General features: G+C 40.6%; 1 protein-coding gene across 1 annotated transcript in view; it reads left to right on the top strand.

The window, feature by feature from the left end:
- Positions 1–18,243, top strand: part of LOC105464119 (potassium two pore domain channel subfamily K member 1) — a 57,850-nt gene extending 39,607 nt beyond the window's left edge. The window contains exons 2-3 of the mRNA XM_011711788.3: positions 8,170–8,565; positions 12,570–18,243. Of these exons, the coding sequence (XP_011710090.1) occupies positions 8,170–8,565; positions 12,570–12,829 (656 nt within the window). The 3' untranslated portion in view covers positions 12,830–18,243. The remainder of the gene's footprint in view (positions 1–8,169; positions 8,566–12,569) is intronic.
- Positions 18,244–18,926: the final 683 nt, after the last annotated feature.

Genomic DNA, 18,926 nt, shown 5'->3' with positions numbered 1-18,926 from the left:
ACTGGAAGGTCTTCAGGGGGCAATAACACGCATGGAGCTGTCATTTCCTATGATAACAGTGTTTTCTTCTGAATTCCTCCTGAAGGACTTTCCCGAAGCTGGTTTACATTGGACATTTTGTTATTTTAAATATTTTTTGTTTTAAAAAATGTTAAATGTAAACCAGCTTCAGGCAAGTCCTGTAGAAGGAAAGGAATACAATCTAAAATAATGATAAAAATTAGTAAAAAATTGTCACTATCTAAACCAGTAACAGTCATTTATTATCATTATCGATATATATACATACACTATAATCGTATGTGCCATACTTTTATGCAAATAGCAGCTCAGGAGGTTTGTTTACACCAGCATCACCACAGACACTTGGGTAATGCATTGCCTTATGGAGTTACCATGGCTACGACATTGCTAGGTGATGGGAGTTTTTCAGGTCCAGTCTAATCTGATGGGACCACTGTCATATATGTGGCCCATTGTTGACTCAAGCGTCATTATGTGATACATTCACTATACTGCCGGCAAGCTCCTATTTAAGTAAACATCATAAACACAGACAAACATGAGAAGTCCAGAAGAAAGGCCAAGGAAGATAAGAGAATCTCCTTAGGAAAAGGAAGCTACATCAGGGCAAGGGGCCAGTTCTCACCTGGAAGACACAGTACTGCACACTTCAGCCAGATGATTGCCATTTGAACACACACCACCCAGGCACTGTGTGTGTACCTACCCCTGGGAATGGCGTCTGCCAGGAGCTAGGGGGTTGTTAGAGCTTTAGGGGAGTTATTTTTAACTTTCTGCTAATAAGCTGTATTTCGAGCCAAAAATTTGTGTAGTGCATAAGGCTACTCATAAAGAATATCAGCGCTTGTATGGCCCATTCTGTTACACTCTTCTTACTAGTGACTCAGAGGACCTGGCTACACTGTCTTTGACTTGCTTCTAATAGTGAAGAATTGGAAATACTCTAAATATCCTTCCGTTGAGGGGTGGATAAAATAAGTTACAGTGCTTGTATAGAGTAGAATATTGTGTTTAAAGAACAGGGAGCTTTTCATGTTTCAAAATGGAGCCATCTCCAGGATGTGCTATTCAAAGAAAACTCCTAACAGTAATCTCCGGAGAGAACTAAGTCAAGGGGACATTTGCTGCATCAGTGTTGTTTGAATTTTTTACAATGAAAATGTACTTATGTATTGAGTAATTTATAATCATAATGTACGATTTTGATTTCTACTTTTACCTGATATTTATATTAATGTCTTTAGAATATAACTCATTCTTTGGGCTATTGGACATCCTATCTTACTTAGCTGGTATCTCTGCAATTAGATATTTATTTATAGACAGAGATTCCTTCAGAGTTATTTAAATTAAGTAGTTAAATAGGAAGATAAGTAGTTTATTAGAATTTAGTTTATGCTTATATCACTGATATTAATTATTGCCACAGAAACTCTACTTTTCAAGGTCACCACTAATTTGTTATGTTTCATGTTTGTTTGTCACAATTTAGGGACATTTCTCTATCTTCTTCATTGATGACTCTACTATTTACCATAGAAGTTCATCTATGTGGCTCCAAACTCTATTTCAAGAATATGAAAGGCATGTAGGTTATGCCTACATTCTCTGACCCTTGATAGATGTTTTGCTGACCCACCTCCGGATATCTGTAGAGTTACCCTAGGCTCCACCTTCCACCAGCCAGTTCTGTGTGTGAATTACACAGTCCTTTGTTCATTACTAAACATTGTTTTTACTCTCTCATGTCCTCTCATTTCAGTCTCACTATCTTACAATCAGCTACATGGAACCACAGGAAAGACGTCATTGTTCTTCTTTTGCAGGTAGCCAGTAACACCACCCTCTCACTGAGAGCACCTAAGAAATAATGTTAGGACTTGAGTTGACTTTTGATGCATCCATGTCCTTTGTGTCATATAATATATCTGGAGTGGTAGAGTGCAAAGATTATGGGCTCAATTTGTTATTCATATGCCTTTGAGCAAGTTGGTTAAACTCTCAAAAACTCAGTCTTTGTATTTATGAAGTAGAAATAGCAACGCTAGGATTTGGAAATTGTTAAGAAGGTTCACAATTCTGCATACACTAGAGCTTGTACACATGTGGCAAGCCACAATGTATGGCTGTTTTGAGCTCATTTTCCTCCTTTCCCGAACATATCTCCTCAGATTGATGGATGCATGATGAGTTCCCCTTGCCTAAGTTATTATTTCTGATTGTTCTTTCACTGTGCTGCCATTTATAGTGGAAACTTCATTGCAAAAAGTGCAAGGCTTTCGCCTGTGGCACTTGAGCTGTTTGCTGGCTCCTCTAGCTTTTAAGTGCAGTGTATTAATTTAGTCCCTCTCTCAGATGTCCACTGAAAGGTAAAGAATTGATGCCATGTCCCAACTAGGAATGCCATTGCCTCTCTATCTTTGCTTAACAAGAAACCATTCATGATTGAGTAGAAATAACAATAAGTGTTTAGAAAAGTATTAAATGAATGAGGCAGTAAAAAGTGATCCAAGAAAATCCTAGACCACTCGCACCTGCCATGACTTGTTACCTCTGTGACCTCTTACCATCTGTGCCTCCTTGGTCACGTGTATTGACTGTAGCCCACTTTCATTCTGTCAGCACTTCTCTTCAGTCTATTTAGAGCTCCCTTGAGCCTTCTCTCTCTGGCAAACTTCCTTTTATAACATAAGCAAAATAACGGAAGATGTACATTCCCTGTTGTGTGCATGGCAGGGATAGGAAGGATGAACAGAGTTTATCCATGAAAAAGTATTGCCATCAAAAAATGGAATTATGAAGACCTGTTGTGTGCAAGATATCTTGAAGTTAACTTTTTTAAAAATATGAAACAACTTATTTCCAGCAAAGTGCAAAATGAAAATCACAGAAAAAGTCAACCTGACCTGAAGCTTATTCATCACTGTGCAATGAGTTTCACCATACAGTGAGTTTCTGACCCACGTGACACTGAAGTCACTAACAGCAACGGTATTATGGTTCACTGTAGATTGGACAGCGCTGTGTTTGGGGATCCTGGAGAAATGTAAAGTAGGAGAGGATGTGGTCTACCCTCCAGGGCCACACAGTCCAGTGGGAAAGAGATAATTAATAAGCTGAAGTCCAGGATTGCAAAGTAAATTCTGTTTTACAGAACGGGAAACACTGTGACTGATGTCAGTATCTCTGCTGAGGTGGAGAGGCTGAGGTTCTTCTTCTGTAGCTGCCTCCTCCTCCCCCTCCCCCTCCCCCTCCTCCCCCCTCCTCCTCCTCCCCCTCCCCCTCCCCCCTCCTCTCCCTCCCCCTCCTCCTCCTCCTCCCCCTCCCCCCTCCCTCCTCCTCGTCCTCCCCCTCCCCCTCCCCCTCCCCCTCCCCCTCCCCCTCCCCCTCCTCTCCCTCCCCCTCCTCCTCCTCCTCCCCCTCTCCCTCCTCCTCATCCTCCCCCTCCTCCTCCCCCTCCCCCTCCCCCCTCCTCTCCCTCCCCCTCCTCCTCCTCCTCCCCCTCCCCCTCTCCCTCCTCCTCGTCCTCCCCCTCCTCCTCCCCCTCCTCCTCCTCCCCCTCCTCCTCCTCTTCCCCCCCTTCTCCCCCTCCACCTCCTCCTCCCCCTCCTCTGCCTTCCTTCCCTTTCTCCTACTCCCCGTCCTCCGCCTTCCTCCCCCTCCTCCTCCTCCCCCTCCTCCCCCTCCTCCTCCTCCCCCTCCTCCGCCTTCCTCCTCCTCCTTCCCCCTCCTCCCCCCTCCTCCCCCTCCCCCTCCTCTTCCCCTCCTCCCCCCCTCCTCCTCCCCCTCCTCTTCCCCTCCTCCCCCTCCTCCTCCTCTTCCCCTCCTCCCCCTCCTCCTCCTCCCCCTCCTCCTCCTTCTGCTTCTTCTTCTTCCATATATCAAGCTAACTTAATGGAGAATGTATACATTGTTCCATATGATACTAAATAATGCAAATAAGTGATACTGTTACAGGTTCAGGGTCATAACGTGGGGCCGTTGTAAGGTACACCTTTCTCAAAAGCATCTGGTATATGTGAAGAAGCTGCATATCACTGACTTGCTCCGATGTACTCAATAGGAGCCCACAAAGGTTCTCTGTCTTGGCCTTCATTAGAGAGCATTTAAATACCAGAAAAATCTAGTGTCGCATAGCCCCTGATTGGGTATTAGCCAGCATAGTGTCGGGGCTGTTGTAATTAGAGTAGCCAGATGGGAAGGCAAATTTAGTAGGAGACTGTCATCATTACAACCACCCATTATACATATACTCATACATGCCTCACAGGTGCAAGTTCATAACAGGAAACCCAGCAGTTGTGGAGTAGGAGGCTAGAATACAAGAATATTAGTGAGTGAGAGCTTTGTCTCAGGATTGTAACTAATTTTGAGGTCAGTTTTCTCAGCAGTCTGTTATGTTCAATCTTTTGGTTCCAAAAATTATGTGATGACCGGCCTTAGAAAAATTTAACCCAAGTAATCCAGGTCTATTAACATTTTGCTAAATTATTTGTGGTTTGTAATGGAGTTAAATATGATTATAACATTTAAAAATATGAGTTTTGCTTCATGGTTTAGCTGAAGATTCAATGGACTGGACTTGAGTAAATTATTCACCACTTCATTAAAATTCAATAGGACTGAAAGTTTCCGTCAGATGCATTAAGCCGTCTACTGCAAACGAAGCGCTGTGTTGTAGTTGGTGCAGAGGGTGGTTTACTCAATATGGCCTGCGCTAAGTGTGTGGAATGCAAATGAGATGTAAATTTTAAATTTTACTTTCCATTACCAAAAAATTATTGATGTACACATCAGGAGAGGAAAATTACTTTCAGTAAGGATCTGCATGGTGATGGTTTTTAATCTCTTAGTGGGAATATATAATATTTTTACAGTACTAGCATAAAAATGCCGTCACTGCAGAGCGAGGTCTTAGAGTCTTATAATGATTATCTTTATTGCTTGAAGATAACATTTTAGTAAATGAGATTTAGTTAACATTCTAATGAAAAGAGCTATCACAATTTGAGAGAAAATTCCTAAGCTAAAATATTTTTAAGCTAGAAGTTTGTTTACTTTTTTTTCTCTACTAGAACCTAAATCATGTAATTTATTGGAACAGATGGTATGGAAAATTTGGATTGTGTGTTACACTTTTAGTAAAGCTAATTTATAAAAAGGCTACCAAAAAAAGTAATAAAATCATAGACTTAAAGGCCTTCGTGGATTCCAACTGACTCAGCTGAACTTATGTTTTCTCGACAAAATCAGTGCCAAAGCTAAATTCATCTCTTGCAGTTTCTGCTTGACCCTCTGGTCGTGTGAGTACTATTATTAATATCTAGCACTTTCAGTCACAAGCTGGTGACTACATTTGTGAAACGCTTTCCAGTTGAGTTGGCTTTTTTTTTTTTTTCCTTGAGACAGAGTCTTGCTCTGTCACCCAGGCTGGAGTGCATTGGTGCCATCTCTGCTCACTGCAACCTCCGCCTCTTGGGTTCAAACGATTCTCCTGCCTCAGGCTCCCAAGTATCTGGAATTACGGGCACCCGCCACCATGCCCGGCTAATTTTTGTATTTTTAGTAGAGACAGGGTTTCACCATGTTGGCCAAGCTGTTCTTGAACTCCTGACCTCGTGATCCGACCACCTTGGCCTCCCAAAGTCCTGGGATCACAGGGACGAGCCACCGCGCCCAGCCTCCAGTTTGCTTTTTTATGGTTAAATAAAGTTGCATTTTCAGATTCTATTTCCGGATCTCTGCAAGCATGGGAACATCCCTCTTTGGTGCCTCGCTGAAGTTGAAGCTCCCATTAGTTCAGGTGGTTCTGTGATATCAGCTGCTTTCCTCAGAACAAGTCTCATTCTTCCTTCACATATTTTTTTTTCAAAATGAAACATTCAAAGGCTCCTGCTTCCATGTGTAGCATGAACATTATTTGGCACCATCCTTCATGTTATTCTCAAGGCACTCTCCAACTTGCCCACTTCCCTCTTTCAATATCATGCCCAAAATTAGTCATCACATTCCAGGAGCAGTTGGGTGTGCAGGGACCAGATGGATTCAGGAACCGACACTCAGAACAAGAGTGGTTCTTAACCATTTGAGGATGCGTACCCCTTTTGAGAATTGAAGCCCTGGAATCTCTCCATGGGAAAGTGGATGTACAATCTCAGAGGATTCCTGGACTGTGCTGTAGTTCATTCATAAACTGTGTACTTTCTGGGACAGTGGGACAAGAACCCTGCCTCTGCTGTGGTGAGGCTGCACATGGGAATAATCGAGGAAGCTTTTTAATACCCACATACACTTGTATAAGCCTTAGGTGTAAGGCAGAGAATTTGGTGGATTTGCAACTGAGGAGTCTGTTTATTTTTAAGCTGAGTGTATTTTACAGATCAGATTTTGAAACTACTTTTCAATTATAATCACCTATGTAGATTTTTCTCAGAATCCAATTTCATAAAAAAATGTATTTAGCTGGCTTTTTCCTGAATTGACTTGTTCAGACATGTTAGTCCTTCTAAGATGAAGTGCTCATGAGATTTTAAAAATAGCCACCAGGCCCCATGCCCAGCTGGATTCTCTGTTGGCGTTGGTTGGATGAAGAGTCCCCTGATTGGCTTGATTTGGGAATAACCTCAACCTGGTAGAAAGTAAAACAGACACGTGTTTCAACCACTGGTCCTAATGTACTTTTTTCATTGTTTGTTTGTGGAATTTATGATATCTTTGAAAATACAGAAGTGACAAGGGGTGGGGTAGGGGAAATGTGTCAGTTTATGAATGTGCCATTTAACCAGATAATTGGGCAAAATATTTGACAAGAAGTATTCTCATGAGCTGTACAGAGTCACAGATAACCACGTCCACACACGTTTGTGTCTTTCCATAGTGTCAGACTTTTACTGAAGCTATTTCAGTCACAAAAGCCGGGAGTTGCATGGAATTCCAAGGAGGGAATTTTCCCTAGTACCTCCTGCTTACTCGGTAGTCAGAGCCATAGGCACATAAGCCACTCACAAGTCAATTGTATTGCAAACCATACATAATAGTATACTTAATCAATAGATAGGTGTTACAGGTCAAACATTTCACAACAAACAAAGTAACAGATAACATCAAGAGAAAAGGGACAAGAAGAAGGGTTAACAAACCAGTCCAGGGAGACTGGGAGAGCAACAAAGACACAAAGGATCCCCTGGTCGGGCCAGGCGAGTGGTCCACAGGTTTTGCAACGAAGAGTCTTCAGTGGGGGCAGAGCCTTCCCAGCAAATGCCAAGTGCTAATCACAATTGACAGCAAGGCAGTGTCAGTTGAGGTGGCCATTTTGAGCTACTGATGTCCTGCTCTTTTTATGGCCACGGAGTCCTCTGGCAAGGACTGATAGTGAAACAATGTGCTTGTTTTTGCCCTTATCTGGTTGGATGCAGACTTTATTTATTAAGCATAACATCTTGTCCCTGTTGGCAAAGAGCCCTATGAAATGTAAGATGGAGTCTTTTTCTAAGATGGAGTTACTCATGTCAAGGGTGCTGTATACCAGTGCTCCATCCTGTGACATGGCGTGCTTTAATCTTCATTTTTCTTCCTCTTTTTGATACCTCTATCTTCATTGATTCTACTCCACCCTCTTACTGGACTCATATTATCTTGGTTCTGTTCACACACCTTTATTTGTCAGTCGTTACTGTTAGAACATTCTGAGTAGTTTGTTTGGGAGGTGAGTGTAGACTGAGGTTTAGACACTAATGAGGATCCTTGGGGAAAGTGTAGGGGTGGAGGGGATAGACTGGCCCTGGTGACGTGGGTGGCCTCAGATGAGTTTTTCCTGATGGTCTAAGATGGTGTGGGCCTTAGTTCCTTAGCACACAGAACTAGTGTTTGAGCCTGATGGTGAATTCAAGACCAGAGACCCTGATGTATTGGAATTGCTGGTTGGATTTTACAAAGAATGGTGGACTTCCAAACTTATGGCGACCACTGTTGAATTTTACTGGGACGTGACAATTATGCTAGAGCCTCTAAAGTGGCAGACCTGAAGTCTCGCTCTTCTCTTTAGTTTGAGGGGAATAAATGCAGACGGTAGGCATATATTTTTTTTAAATGTGTTTGCCACTTAGTCTCTTCCTCTTCGCCTCAGTGACCTTGTTCTCCTTGCAGGTTATGGCCACACCGTGCCCTTGTCAGATGGGGGTAAGGCCTTCTGCATCATCTACTCCGTCATCGGCATTCCCTTCACCCTCCTGTTCCTGACGGCTGTGGTCCAGCGCATCACCGTGCACGTCACTCGCAGGCCAGTCCTCTACTTCCACATCCGCTGGGGCTTCTCCAAGCAGGTGGTGGCCATCGTCCATGCCGTGCTCCTTGGGTTTGTCACTGTGTCCTGCTTCTTCTTCATCCCGGCTGCTGTCTTCTCAGTCCTGGAGGATGACTGGAACTTCCTGGAATCCTTTTATTTTTGTTTTATTTCCCTGAGCACCATTGGCCTGGGAGATTATGTGCCTGGGGAAGGCTACAATCAAAAATTCAGAGAGCTCTACAAGATTGGGATCACGTGTGAGTATTATGGCTCCCTGGCTGCTCCTTCTGTCTCTATTTCTTTTTTTTTTTTTTTTTTTTTTTTTTTGAGCCCGAGTCTCACTCCGTCGCCCAGGCTGGGAGTACAGTGGTGCAATCTCGGCTCAGCTCACTGCAACCTCCGCCTCCCAGGTTCAAGCAATTCTCTGCCTCAGCCTTCCAAGTAGCTGGGATTACAGGCTTCTGTCTCTATTTTGCCACTCCAAGCTCCACCTCACCTCCCAATGAGGAGTTATTCATAGAAACACTGATTGCTTTCTTCTCACTGAGAAGTTTTCCGAATTTACCACCTTCTCAACCATTTCGTGATTTCCTTCAAAACTCTTTATGCAAAAATCTTATTACTGAGTTATTTTTCACAAGCACCTTAAAATTGCAGATCAATTTCTTACTAATAATGTAGGCATTATAAATGACAGTGTAAAAATACCTCATACAGAATGTACTTGATAACCAACTGTTAATATAAAAAAAAAGATTGCTCTACTTTATTAAATATTTTAAGGCCAAGAAAACTAGGCCTCGGATAGAGCGTGTTATCAATCATGCTCTTTAATTTACCAGAAAAGTCTTAAAAGAGCTGCTTACCTCATTTGTCCATCTGGTTCTCTTTAGAAGAAGTTAGCCTCTATTAACTGTTTCCAGAATTTTGTATGTGGAAAATAAAATGGGCATTCAAATTCAGATGGCCAGGGACTGATAATTTTTTAACAGTTTTCATTTTAAATTAAATATAATATCGTAGAAAACTTAACCATCTATTTTCGAGAAACCATTCATTTCTGTGTGAGCCTTCCTGCCCTTTTCAGGATGCACAGAATTGCAGGTGTAATGTACCTGCTGTTTTCATTTGTGTCTTGCCTTCTTAAGAATTTTTCAATTTATGACTCGGCTCACGTCATGTTTTCTAGGAAATCATAGTAGATACTCAAGCAGCCAGATGCTCGGTCTTGGCTCTATCTTGTGATTCTTAACCCTACAAAATGCTTAGTTGAATTGTGTGTATTTTGACATTTCCATTAAACCGTGGGCTCAGCCAAAACAAAGACTTCACTCATAAATCATTGGGGAACGCTTTGAACAGTACCTGGCTACCATACAAGTTCGATAGTTTTTTTTTTTTTTTTTTTTTTTTTGGCTAAATGATTACTTAGGATGATTTTGTATTTCCTGTAGCTACCATAGGTATTATTTTTAGAGCCCATATGATATTCACCAGGTGGCCATATCATAATCCAGTCATGCCTCTATTGCTCACTAGTTAGCTTTCTTCTAATTCAGGGGTATTATAAATGACACTGCAGATAATTTTTTTTTTTCTTTTTTCTTTTTTTTTTTTTTTTTGAGATGGAGCTTCATTCTTGTTGCCCAGGCTGGAGTGCAATGGCACGATCTTGGCTCACTGCAACCTCCGCCTCTTGGGTTCAAGCCATTCTCCTGCCTCAGCCTCTCGAGTAGCTGGGATTACAGGCACCCACCACCACACCTGGCTAATTTTTTGTATTTTTAGTAGGGACGAGGTTTCACCATGTTGGCCAGGCTGGTCGCGAACTCCTGACCTCGTGATATGCCTGTCTCAGCCTCCCAAAGTGCTGGGATTACAGGCGTGAGCCACTGTGCCAGGCCAAGAATACTTTTGTATGTGTACACATTTCCTCTGATATTCTTCCAAGAAATGAGATTGCTGGTTCAAAGTGAATACGCCTTTTTGTGACTCATAGAACATAATGACCTGGTGCTTTCCAAATGTTATGAGTTGACACGTCACCAGCATTATCTGAGTGTGACAGTGGGGTGGTGATGGCCAGTAGCATTAGAGATGTTTTTCGTATATGTGAGTTTGATAGCCAAATAAACATTATCTTAACTTTCTTTTCATATAATAGGTGATTGTTTTACTTTATTTTATTTTATTCTGTGACTTGGAAAGTAGAATGTTTCTGTAATTATGCTTGCTAGCTGCAATAATTTTCTCTTATATAAATTCTTCTCATAAATTTTGCCCAACCACTTTACTTCCTCAGTGTTTCATATAATACTAAATCCTTGCATAACATTTTATCACTTCTTACAACATGCATCTTTTTTAAAAAAAGCAGTGTACATAGAATTAGTTTAGGTTTTGAGCGTCAAGAACCTGAGTATCTAACAAATGAATGTTCCGAAGATATATTAGATGTGGGCAGGATAAAATACCACAGTTTTTGTCTGAAACCCTGTGGGTATTTTTGTCAGCATTCAAAAATTTGATAAAGGAGGCTGGGCACGGTGGCTCATGCCTGTAATCATAGTACTTTGGGAGGCTAAGGCAGGCAGATCACTTGAGGCCAGGAGTTCGAGACCAGCCTGGCCAATATGGTGAAATTCTGTCTCTACTAAAAATACAAAAATCAGCCGTAAATCACTTGAACCTGGGAGGCGGAGGTTGCAGTAAGCCGACATCATGCCACTGTACTCCAGCTTAGGTGACAGAATGAGGCTGTGTCTCACAAAATAGTAATAATAATAATAATAATAAAGGAAAAGACACTGATCCATCAATTCGTCTAACAATGTCGTTACTATTTTTAAAGTACAGGAGAGCACATTGAATGCACGATATTGTTTTCAAAACCTATAGTCAGATTCTGAAGATACTAAAACTTTGTATTCTTGGGCTAATCAGCCTTCTTATTCCTGTTATGCTGCCAATTTTAGCTTCCCTACTTCATACATTTTTGAAAATCCTTCTCAAATGTTTTACCACTGGGACATAAAATCAGAATTTTTGTTATTCTTGGAGTTTTCATCTTCACATTTCTGTTCCTTTTTATGATGACATTTTTTTCTGAAAACTCATTTTTAAAATGATGGAAGGAATTGTAAATCACCATTTCCCATCACAGATTCCAAGCAACGCATTTTACTTGAGTCAACAGTTATCCTTTATTTTCCCAGTAAGAAACTGGTAGTGTTGGCCAGTGAATAGTCCACATGTCCAAAAACAACTGGGAGATAATGGAGAGCTTGACTTTGCTGCTGAATTTAGGTGCAAGTGTAGATAGCCATGCACAAGGACCTATTTAATATCAACATCCATTCTTAAATTTTGATTTAGTTTAGTGTATTAGTCCTTTTTCACACTGCTGATAAATACATACCCAAGACTGGACAGGTTACAAAAGAAGGAGGTTTAATTGGACTTACAGTTCCACGTGGCTAGGGAAGCCTCACAATCATGGTTGAAGGCAAGGAGGGGCAAGTCACGTCTTACATGGCTGGCAGCAGGCAAAAAGAGAGAGAGCATGTGCAGGGGAACTCCTCTTTTTAAAACCATCAGATCTCCTGAGACATATTCACTATCATGAGAAGAGCAGGGGAAAGACTTGTCCCCATGATTCAACTACCTCCCACCAGGTCCCTCCAACAACACGTGGGAATTCAAGATGAGATTTGGGTGGGGACACAGCCAAACCATAGCATTTAGACTGCAATTTCTATTACTAAACTCTTATTCTGTAGTAGAAATTGTAAGAGTTTTGAGTGCTTAAAAAGGCATGAAGCTTTCCTCTGAGCACCCCATGATAAAACAAAACCTTTTCTAAAACATCACTGGCATTTTGTGAGCCACTGATTATAAAGCAGAGGTGACAAGCCCTCCTTGCATGAAATATCACACTTGGGTAAGTGCAGTATGTTATGTGTCTTTAATAATGCCACGTCAGCCCCAAGTATTTTTTTTTTTCTCAAAAATTGCAGCCTGTGATTCTCACTAATCCAAGTTCATAGGAGGTTAAATCATTCTTCATTATCTTTCACTCTTTAATAATGGGTAGTTCCTCTTTGAGCCATGAACTTAAAAACACTTCTAAAAATTAAGAACCTTGCAATGAGTTTATTCCTTAACAAATACTGTGTTGGCATGAGGTGGGGAGGTAAATCACTTGCTACTTGATTTATCCATGTTGAGATCACACTGAGACACTGTCCTGTTTCTCACACAGGTTACCTGCTACTTGGCCTTATTGCCATGTTGGTAGTTCTGGAAACCTTCTGTGAACTCCATGAGCTGAAAAAATTCAGAAAAATGTTCTATGTGAAGAAGGACAAGGACGAGGATCAAGTGCACATCATAGAGCATGACCAGCTGTCCTTCTCCTCGATCACAGACCAGGCAGCTGGCATGAAAGAGGACCAGAAGCAAAATGAGCCTTTTGTGGCCACTCAGTCATCTGCCTGCGCGGATGGCCCTGCAAACCATTGAGCGTAGAATTTGTTTGCATTATCCTAGGGCACCAGGGTCGGGGTGCAAGGAAGAGGCTTAAGTATGTTCATTTTTATCAGAATGCAAAAGCAAAAATGATGTCACTTTAAGAAATAGCTACTGTTTGCAATGTCTTATTTTTAAAAAATGGAACAAAGAAGCTGTGACCCTGGCAGGATGTCTAATATGTGAGGAAATGGGATGTGCACTTAAAATTCACATGTGACAAAATTATCTACACCTTACATAGGAGGAGAATACTTGAAGCAGTATGCTGCTGTGGTTAGAAGCGGATTTTATACTTTTACCTGGAAACTTTGGGGTTTGCATTTAAATCATTTAGCTGATGGCTAAATAGCAAAATTTATATTTAGAAGCAAAAAAAGAAAATCCTAGAGATGTGTTTTATAAATAGGTTTATGTGTACTGGTTTGCATGTACCCATCCAAAATGATTATTTTTGTAGAATCTAAGTTAAACTTACTATTTATAATGCATAGGTAACCATTAACTATGTACATATAAAGTATACATATGTTTATATTCTGTATGTATGGTTTAGGCCACCAGATCCCAGTGTACTTCTCAAACCAAGACTACAGATATTTTGTTTCTTTTGATTTCTCTTTATACTAAAGAATCCAGAGTTGCTACAATAAAATAAGGGGAATAATAAACTCAAGAGTGAATAACCATAGTATTCTGCTGCAATAAATGTTTCTACCCTCTTGCAATAGAATGGTGTCAGATGTCTAACATGTTTATAAACAGTTTTTTTGAATTGAACAAGTTATGAATAGGATTTATTAAAAGGTTAAGATACTCTGTTTTGAAAGTACATTGTGATTTGCAGCCACCTAGCACTAAAGCACAGAGCTTAAACACAAATCCCTAAATGAACAGATTACGTTACATTAATCAGAGAATTTTAAGTTCAGAAGCTAAAATAAAATACAAATCACAGCTGGTTGTAATCCTATGCTTTCATATATCAGAAGTGTGCCTCTATGTAGAATATATATATGTGTGTGTATATATATAGTGTGTATATATAGTGTATATATAGTATATATATAGTGTATATACAGTGTATATATAGTATATATGGATATATACACTATATGTACACTATATACACACACTATATATATAGTATACATATAGTATATATACACACACATATATAGTGTATACTATGTATATATACACACACATATATATATACTCCTTCATAGAAAACATAAAGGTCACATTTAGATGATGTACACAGGATACTATTAAGGATTTTAGAAAAGAAAATGAGAACGCCCCTGTGTGATAATGAATGCCCACTGACCCCCACCCCCGGCAATGGAGCCTTACCTCCCATGGGTAGCTGCCCAGGAGTCGGTGGTTGAGGGGTTGGTAAAAATCAGTACAAAATCAGCGCCCCCTGGTGAGCCGGGTAAGCACTCTGATCCTGGGCCAGTCTCTTGACAGTGGGTCGCTCACTCAGTAACTTTCTACCTTTTGTACCATGTGCTGCCATGAGCAAATTATTACCAGCTGCAGGGCAAAGGGAAAGCTTCCCTTTTCCCTTTGGAAGGTTTGCTGAAAAATCAACTCACAAAGAGGCAGATTAATGAGAAAAGGCATACACATTTATTACTACCGTGCACACAGAAAGAATTATAGAGTGATTGTCCAATATCTCAATGGGGGTTCTGATACTTAAATATCTTACCGACTAGGGGACAGGGAGATGGAAAAAGGTAGGTGATTTTAGAGGGATAGTATATGATTTTTAGAGGAATCCAGGTGTGCTGTCCTGTAAGCATATTTCCTCCCTGCTGACCATATCCCTGAAATGAAGACTGCTGTCATGAGGGCAGATCGTTGGCTGAGGGTAGAATAGAGAATCCTTGGAGAATAGAGGCGTGCATCATGGCCATAACTGGGTCTGCAACATTCCAGATGGTCACAAGGCTTGGTGTGGTGCAGAGTCCTGAGGTGCTGATGAATATAAATCACAGAAGCTGGATTACACTTGGAGAGTGTTATTCTATTTTCTGCAATGCAGGAAAAAATAATGGCTAGTTTGCTACAGCTGCTTGGCTCTAACATGAGAGGGAAGTTCAAAGACCGGAAAATGAGGAAGTACGTGAAGAAAAACTTCTGAATCAGGTGTCATTAATAAGTAATAGAGTGTAGTACTTAATTTTAGGAACTTGTCTGAATCCGCGGAGAATACATTAAACCTTAACACCCTTCAAATTGTTGTTGTTAATGTAAAGGGCAAAGTAGAAAAGTAGGAGCAAGTTTTGCCTTGGCCCCCACTCCAACAGGCAGGAAAGCAAGGGAGGATGTCTTCCCCAGGGTTCTTTTTGTCTCTGGCCGATGATGCTGCCCTTTGGTCCTCAGGGAGAAGCGAGCTTGGTCAACCAGGAGCTCTGGGTCAGCCTCTCAGAGAAGAGAAACACGGCTTGCTGCAGGCATGACAAGGAGGTAGAAGATGAATGATGTAGCTAAGCCAGAACTGACCTTGGGAACCCTTTAGTTGGAGGCGAGAGAGTGGGAAGTTGGAGGTGAAAGTGAATACTAGAGGATTCTGGGTGATGAGTACAAGCTGAACTCACTTGCTTAGCTTGAGCCTTCAAGATTGAGTTCCTAAAATGCCTACGGAATGCCCTCAGGGTAGAACAGCAGCAGAAAGCCTTATTATTCCAGGACATGGTACTGTGTGTGACCTTAAATGTGACACGTGTCTGGTAGGGATGTTGATTTCAAAGTAGCAGATATGCTCCATGTGAGGAGAGAACAGAGAGTATCTCAGAGTGGGAGTTCCTAAGCTCTCAGAAATCCGAGGGAGGAGAGACTAAAGGATGGGAGTAGTCTCTAAATAAATCATGTAAAAGAGGTTCCCAGGACGGATAAAGGTTAGCCCAGATCACTCCATTTATGACACTGGTTTCTTTCTACAGTAATCATGCCACCAAGATATTTTTTAAGTATTTGTTCAAAAGTTGAAGAAGACAAGTGGGAGAAAAAAGAAACATTTTCTGAAGACAGAAATTTGGTATGACTTCAAAAAAAAAAAAATCAAGTAATATTTAGATTACTGATATGGGGTCACTTTTTTTTTTTTTTTTCCTACCTGAGAAAAAAATCACACTGATACTTTCTCCAAACCAGCTTTATGGGCCTTTTGGAAAATGAATGAGGAGATATCTACAAATCTGGAGACCTCAAGATAACTGAAATAGTCAATGCAAAATCTTCTTAACTCTTTAAAGTTATCATTAGTACACTGACCTCTTACTAAAAACAGCTATTTGTCTCAAAGAAGAAAAGTTTGAAATTGGCAGAAGCACATGTTGGAGAATTAGAACAGGATTATCTGTCTCTTATTCAGAATTCAGTGAGAGCAGAGCCTCCTGATTGTGTGGCATAATACATTTATTTTGGTATTTTTTGTTGTCAAAGCCTCCATGCCGGGAAGAGCTGTGATAAATACTGATATCCTCAACTTAGGAAGGCAGTCCCTATAGGATGTAATTTCAGAAATGTATATATGGCAAATTTAGAAACAAAAGTTTCTCTGTAACTTATAGCTGAAATTGAAATGAGACAGTATACCATTTACTTTATTTGACTATGCCCAGTAATGTTTTAAATCTGTCTCTGTAGCACGTTTAAGATTTTCCTATGGTGACTTTTTTTTTTTTTTTTGCAAGGGTTTTTTTTGTTTGTTTTTTTTTTTTTGAGACGGAGTCTCGCTCTGTCGCCCAGGCTGGAGTGCAGTGGCCGGATCTCAGCTCACCCCAAGCTCCGCCTCCCGGGTTCACGCCATTCTCCTGCCTCAGCCTCCCGAGTAGCTGGGACTACAGGCGCCCGCCACCTCGCCCAGCTAGTTTTTTGTATTTTTTAGTAGAGACGGGGTTTCACCGGGTTAGCCAGGATGGTCTCGATCTCCTGACCTTGTGATCCGCCCGTCTCGGCCTCCCAAAGTGCTGGGATTACAGGCTTGAGCCACCGCGCCCGGCCTGCAAGGGTTTTACATTGTGGAAATTTGGTGCATCCAAGCCTTTTGTGTGAGGCAAGATGTAAAATTGCTGAAGTCAATTTTCCTAACATCTCTTTTATCTAATATGTACTGTCATGCAAACTCAGCTTTTTGGAGTTTAGTAAAGGACCCAGAAGTAAATGAAAATGCTTTTTAAAGTATTTTTCATGCCTTGGTAGGAAAGCACTTTTAATAAGAAGTAAGCCCTCTCTTTGCTTCGCTCAGGGTATACACAGACTTACTTTGCACACAGTTCTAATAAAATTATTACTCTGTTTTTCCAACCCACAGAAAATAAAGGAGAGAGTTGTATAAAAAGGAAAATTTAAGACAAAATTAATTCAACAGAATGTATTTGAACATTAAAGGATTCATGAATTGGATAGCATTCAAAGCCTGAAGAGGTTCAGAGAATTTCCATCTAGCAGCAAGAGATGCGGGGTTTTATAGGCTGAACATGCAAGCAAAGCAACACAATTACTTGATTGGCTACAGCTATGTATTTGTCTTAATTGAGTATGATCTACTGGAAAGTCCCTGGGCTAGTTGGTGGTTTCTGACTGGTAAAGGTTTTTGTGTGTGTGTGTGTGTTTTTAATTTTTATTCTACTGTTTATGTTGAATTGGGCTTGGTTGGATTTGTTTACCTAGGAAACAAAGGGCTCTGGGGCCATCTCAGCCTAATGGCCTCTCAAGTATTTTAACAATTGCTACCCAAATTTTGTGTCAACATAGATGACATTACAATTTTTGATGACACAATAAAAAATATGAAAGTCTTGGCAATAATCACTGTGCAATCACTTAGGCAGCCTTAAAATAGTAGTCAGTCTCTTCATTTCTGTAAAAGCATCCACAGTACTTGCACCATTCCCTTAGCATCCTGTGGCACTCAGCATCTGAGCAGAACAGTCTGACCACTCTTTTTCATACTGAGAAGGAGAAATGGTCACATCCTTTAGAGACATGCCAACCTATCTTACTGAAAGCAACTTTTACCTAAGCCTGGAGCCTCACTTAAATGGTAGCATGGCAGCTCACATGCTGCTCTTAAAGCGGGCACCACAGTGTAGTCAGAGCCACAAACCACATACAGGTGGCCTAGCAAATTTTTACCAATGTGGAAAAGCCACATTTTAAGCCTATGACAGAGTGTACTCAGGTAAATATGATTACAAAGTATGAATACTTGTGGAAAAAATGGATTTTCATTATTTTTGTAATGATTTTCATTATTTTCATAAGAGTTTCATTATTTTCATCATGAAATGTTATTTCATTAACACAATTTTCAAGACATTAAACTATGTTTACAGACATAAAGTAAGTGAATAGTATTTCCAGACAAAATGATTAAAATTTGTTTTAAGATGTTTCCTTTTTAAGTGATTATTCTCTTTGTATAGAAAATTCCCTCAGGCTAAGCATCTTATCTTCTACCATGAAGTAACTTACTGTCTACATACGAAGATGACACTGCTGCTAAAATTTTACATAAATAAATGTCTATATTATTTATTTTAGGTGAAGAAATTAGCTAAGTTTTGAGAGTCTTTTTCATCCTCTTGGTTTTATTATTTACTTAAATGACTGTAAGCCAAAAAGTATCTGACACAGGTTCAATGAATGTAGAAGTTTATTTTGTCAAAGTTAAGGACATGCCTGTGACATAGCCTCAGGAGGTCCTGACAACATGTGTCCCAGTTGGTTGGGCTGCAGCTTGCTTTTACATGTTTTAGGGAGACATAAGACATCAACCAATACGTGTAAGGTATACACTGGTTTGTTCTGGGAAGGCAGGACAACTCAAGATGGGCAGGCTCCCAGGTCATAGGTGGATTCAAAGATTTTCTGACTGGCAATTAGTTGAAAGAGTTTATCTAAAGACTCAGAATCAATAGAAGGGTGTGTTTGGTTTAAAATAAGGGGTGAAGGAGACCAGGGTTCTTATTTTGCAGATAAAGTCTCCAGGTAGCAGGTTTCCAAGAGAATAGATTATAAATGGTTTCCTATCAGACTTTAAAAGGTTCCAGACTTAGTTAATTCTCTCCTAGAT

Source organism: Macaca nemestrina, chromosome 1 (assembly GCF_043159975.1).
Source record: "Macaca nemestrina isolate mMacNem1 chromosome 1, mMacNem.hap1, whole genome shotgun sequence".
Lineage (NCBI taxonomy): Eukaryota > Metazoa > Chordata > Mammalia > Primates > Cercopithecidae > Macaca > Macaca nemestrina.
The sequence above is the reverse complement of the archived record's forward strand: the minus strand, read 5'-3'. Positions and strand labels throughout refer to the sequence as shown.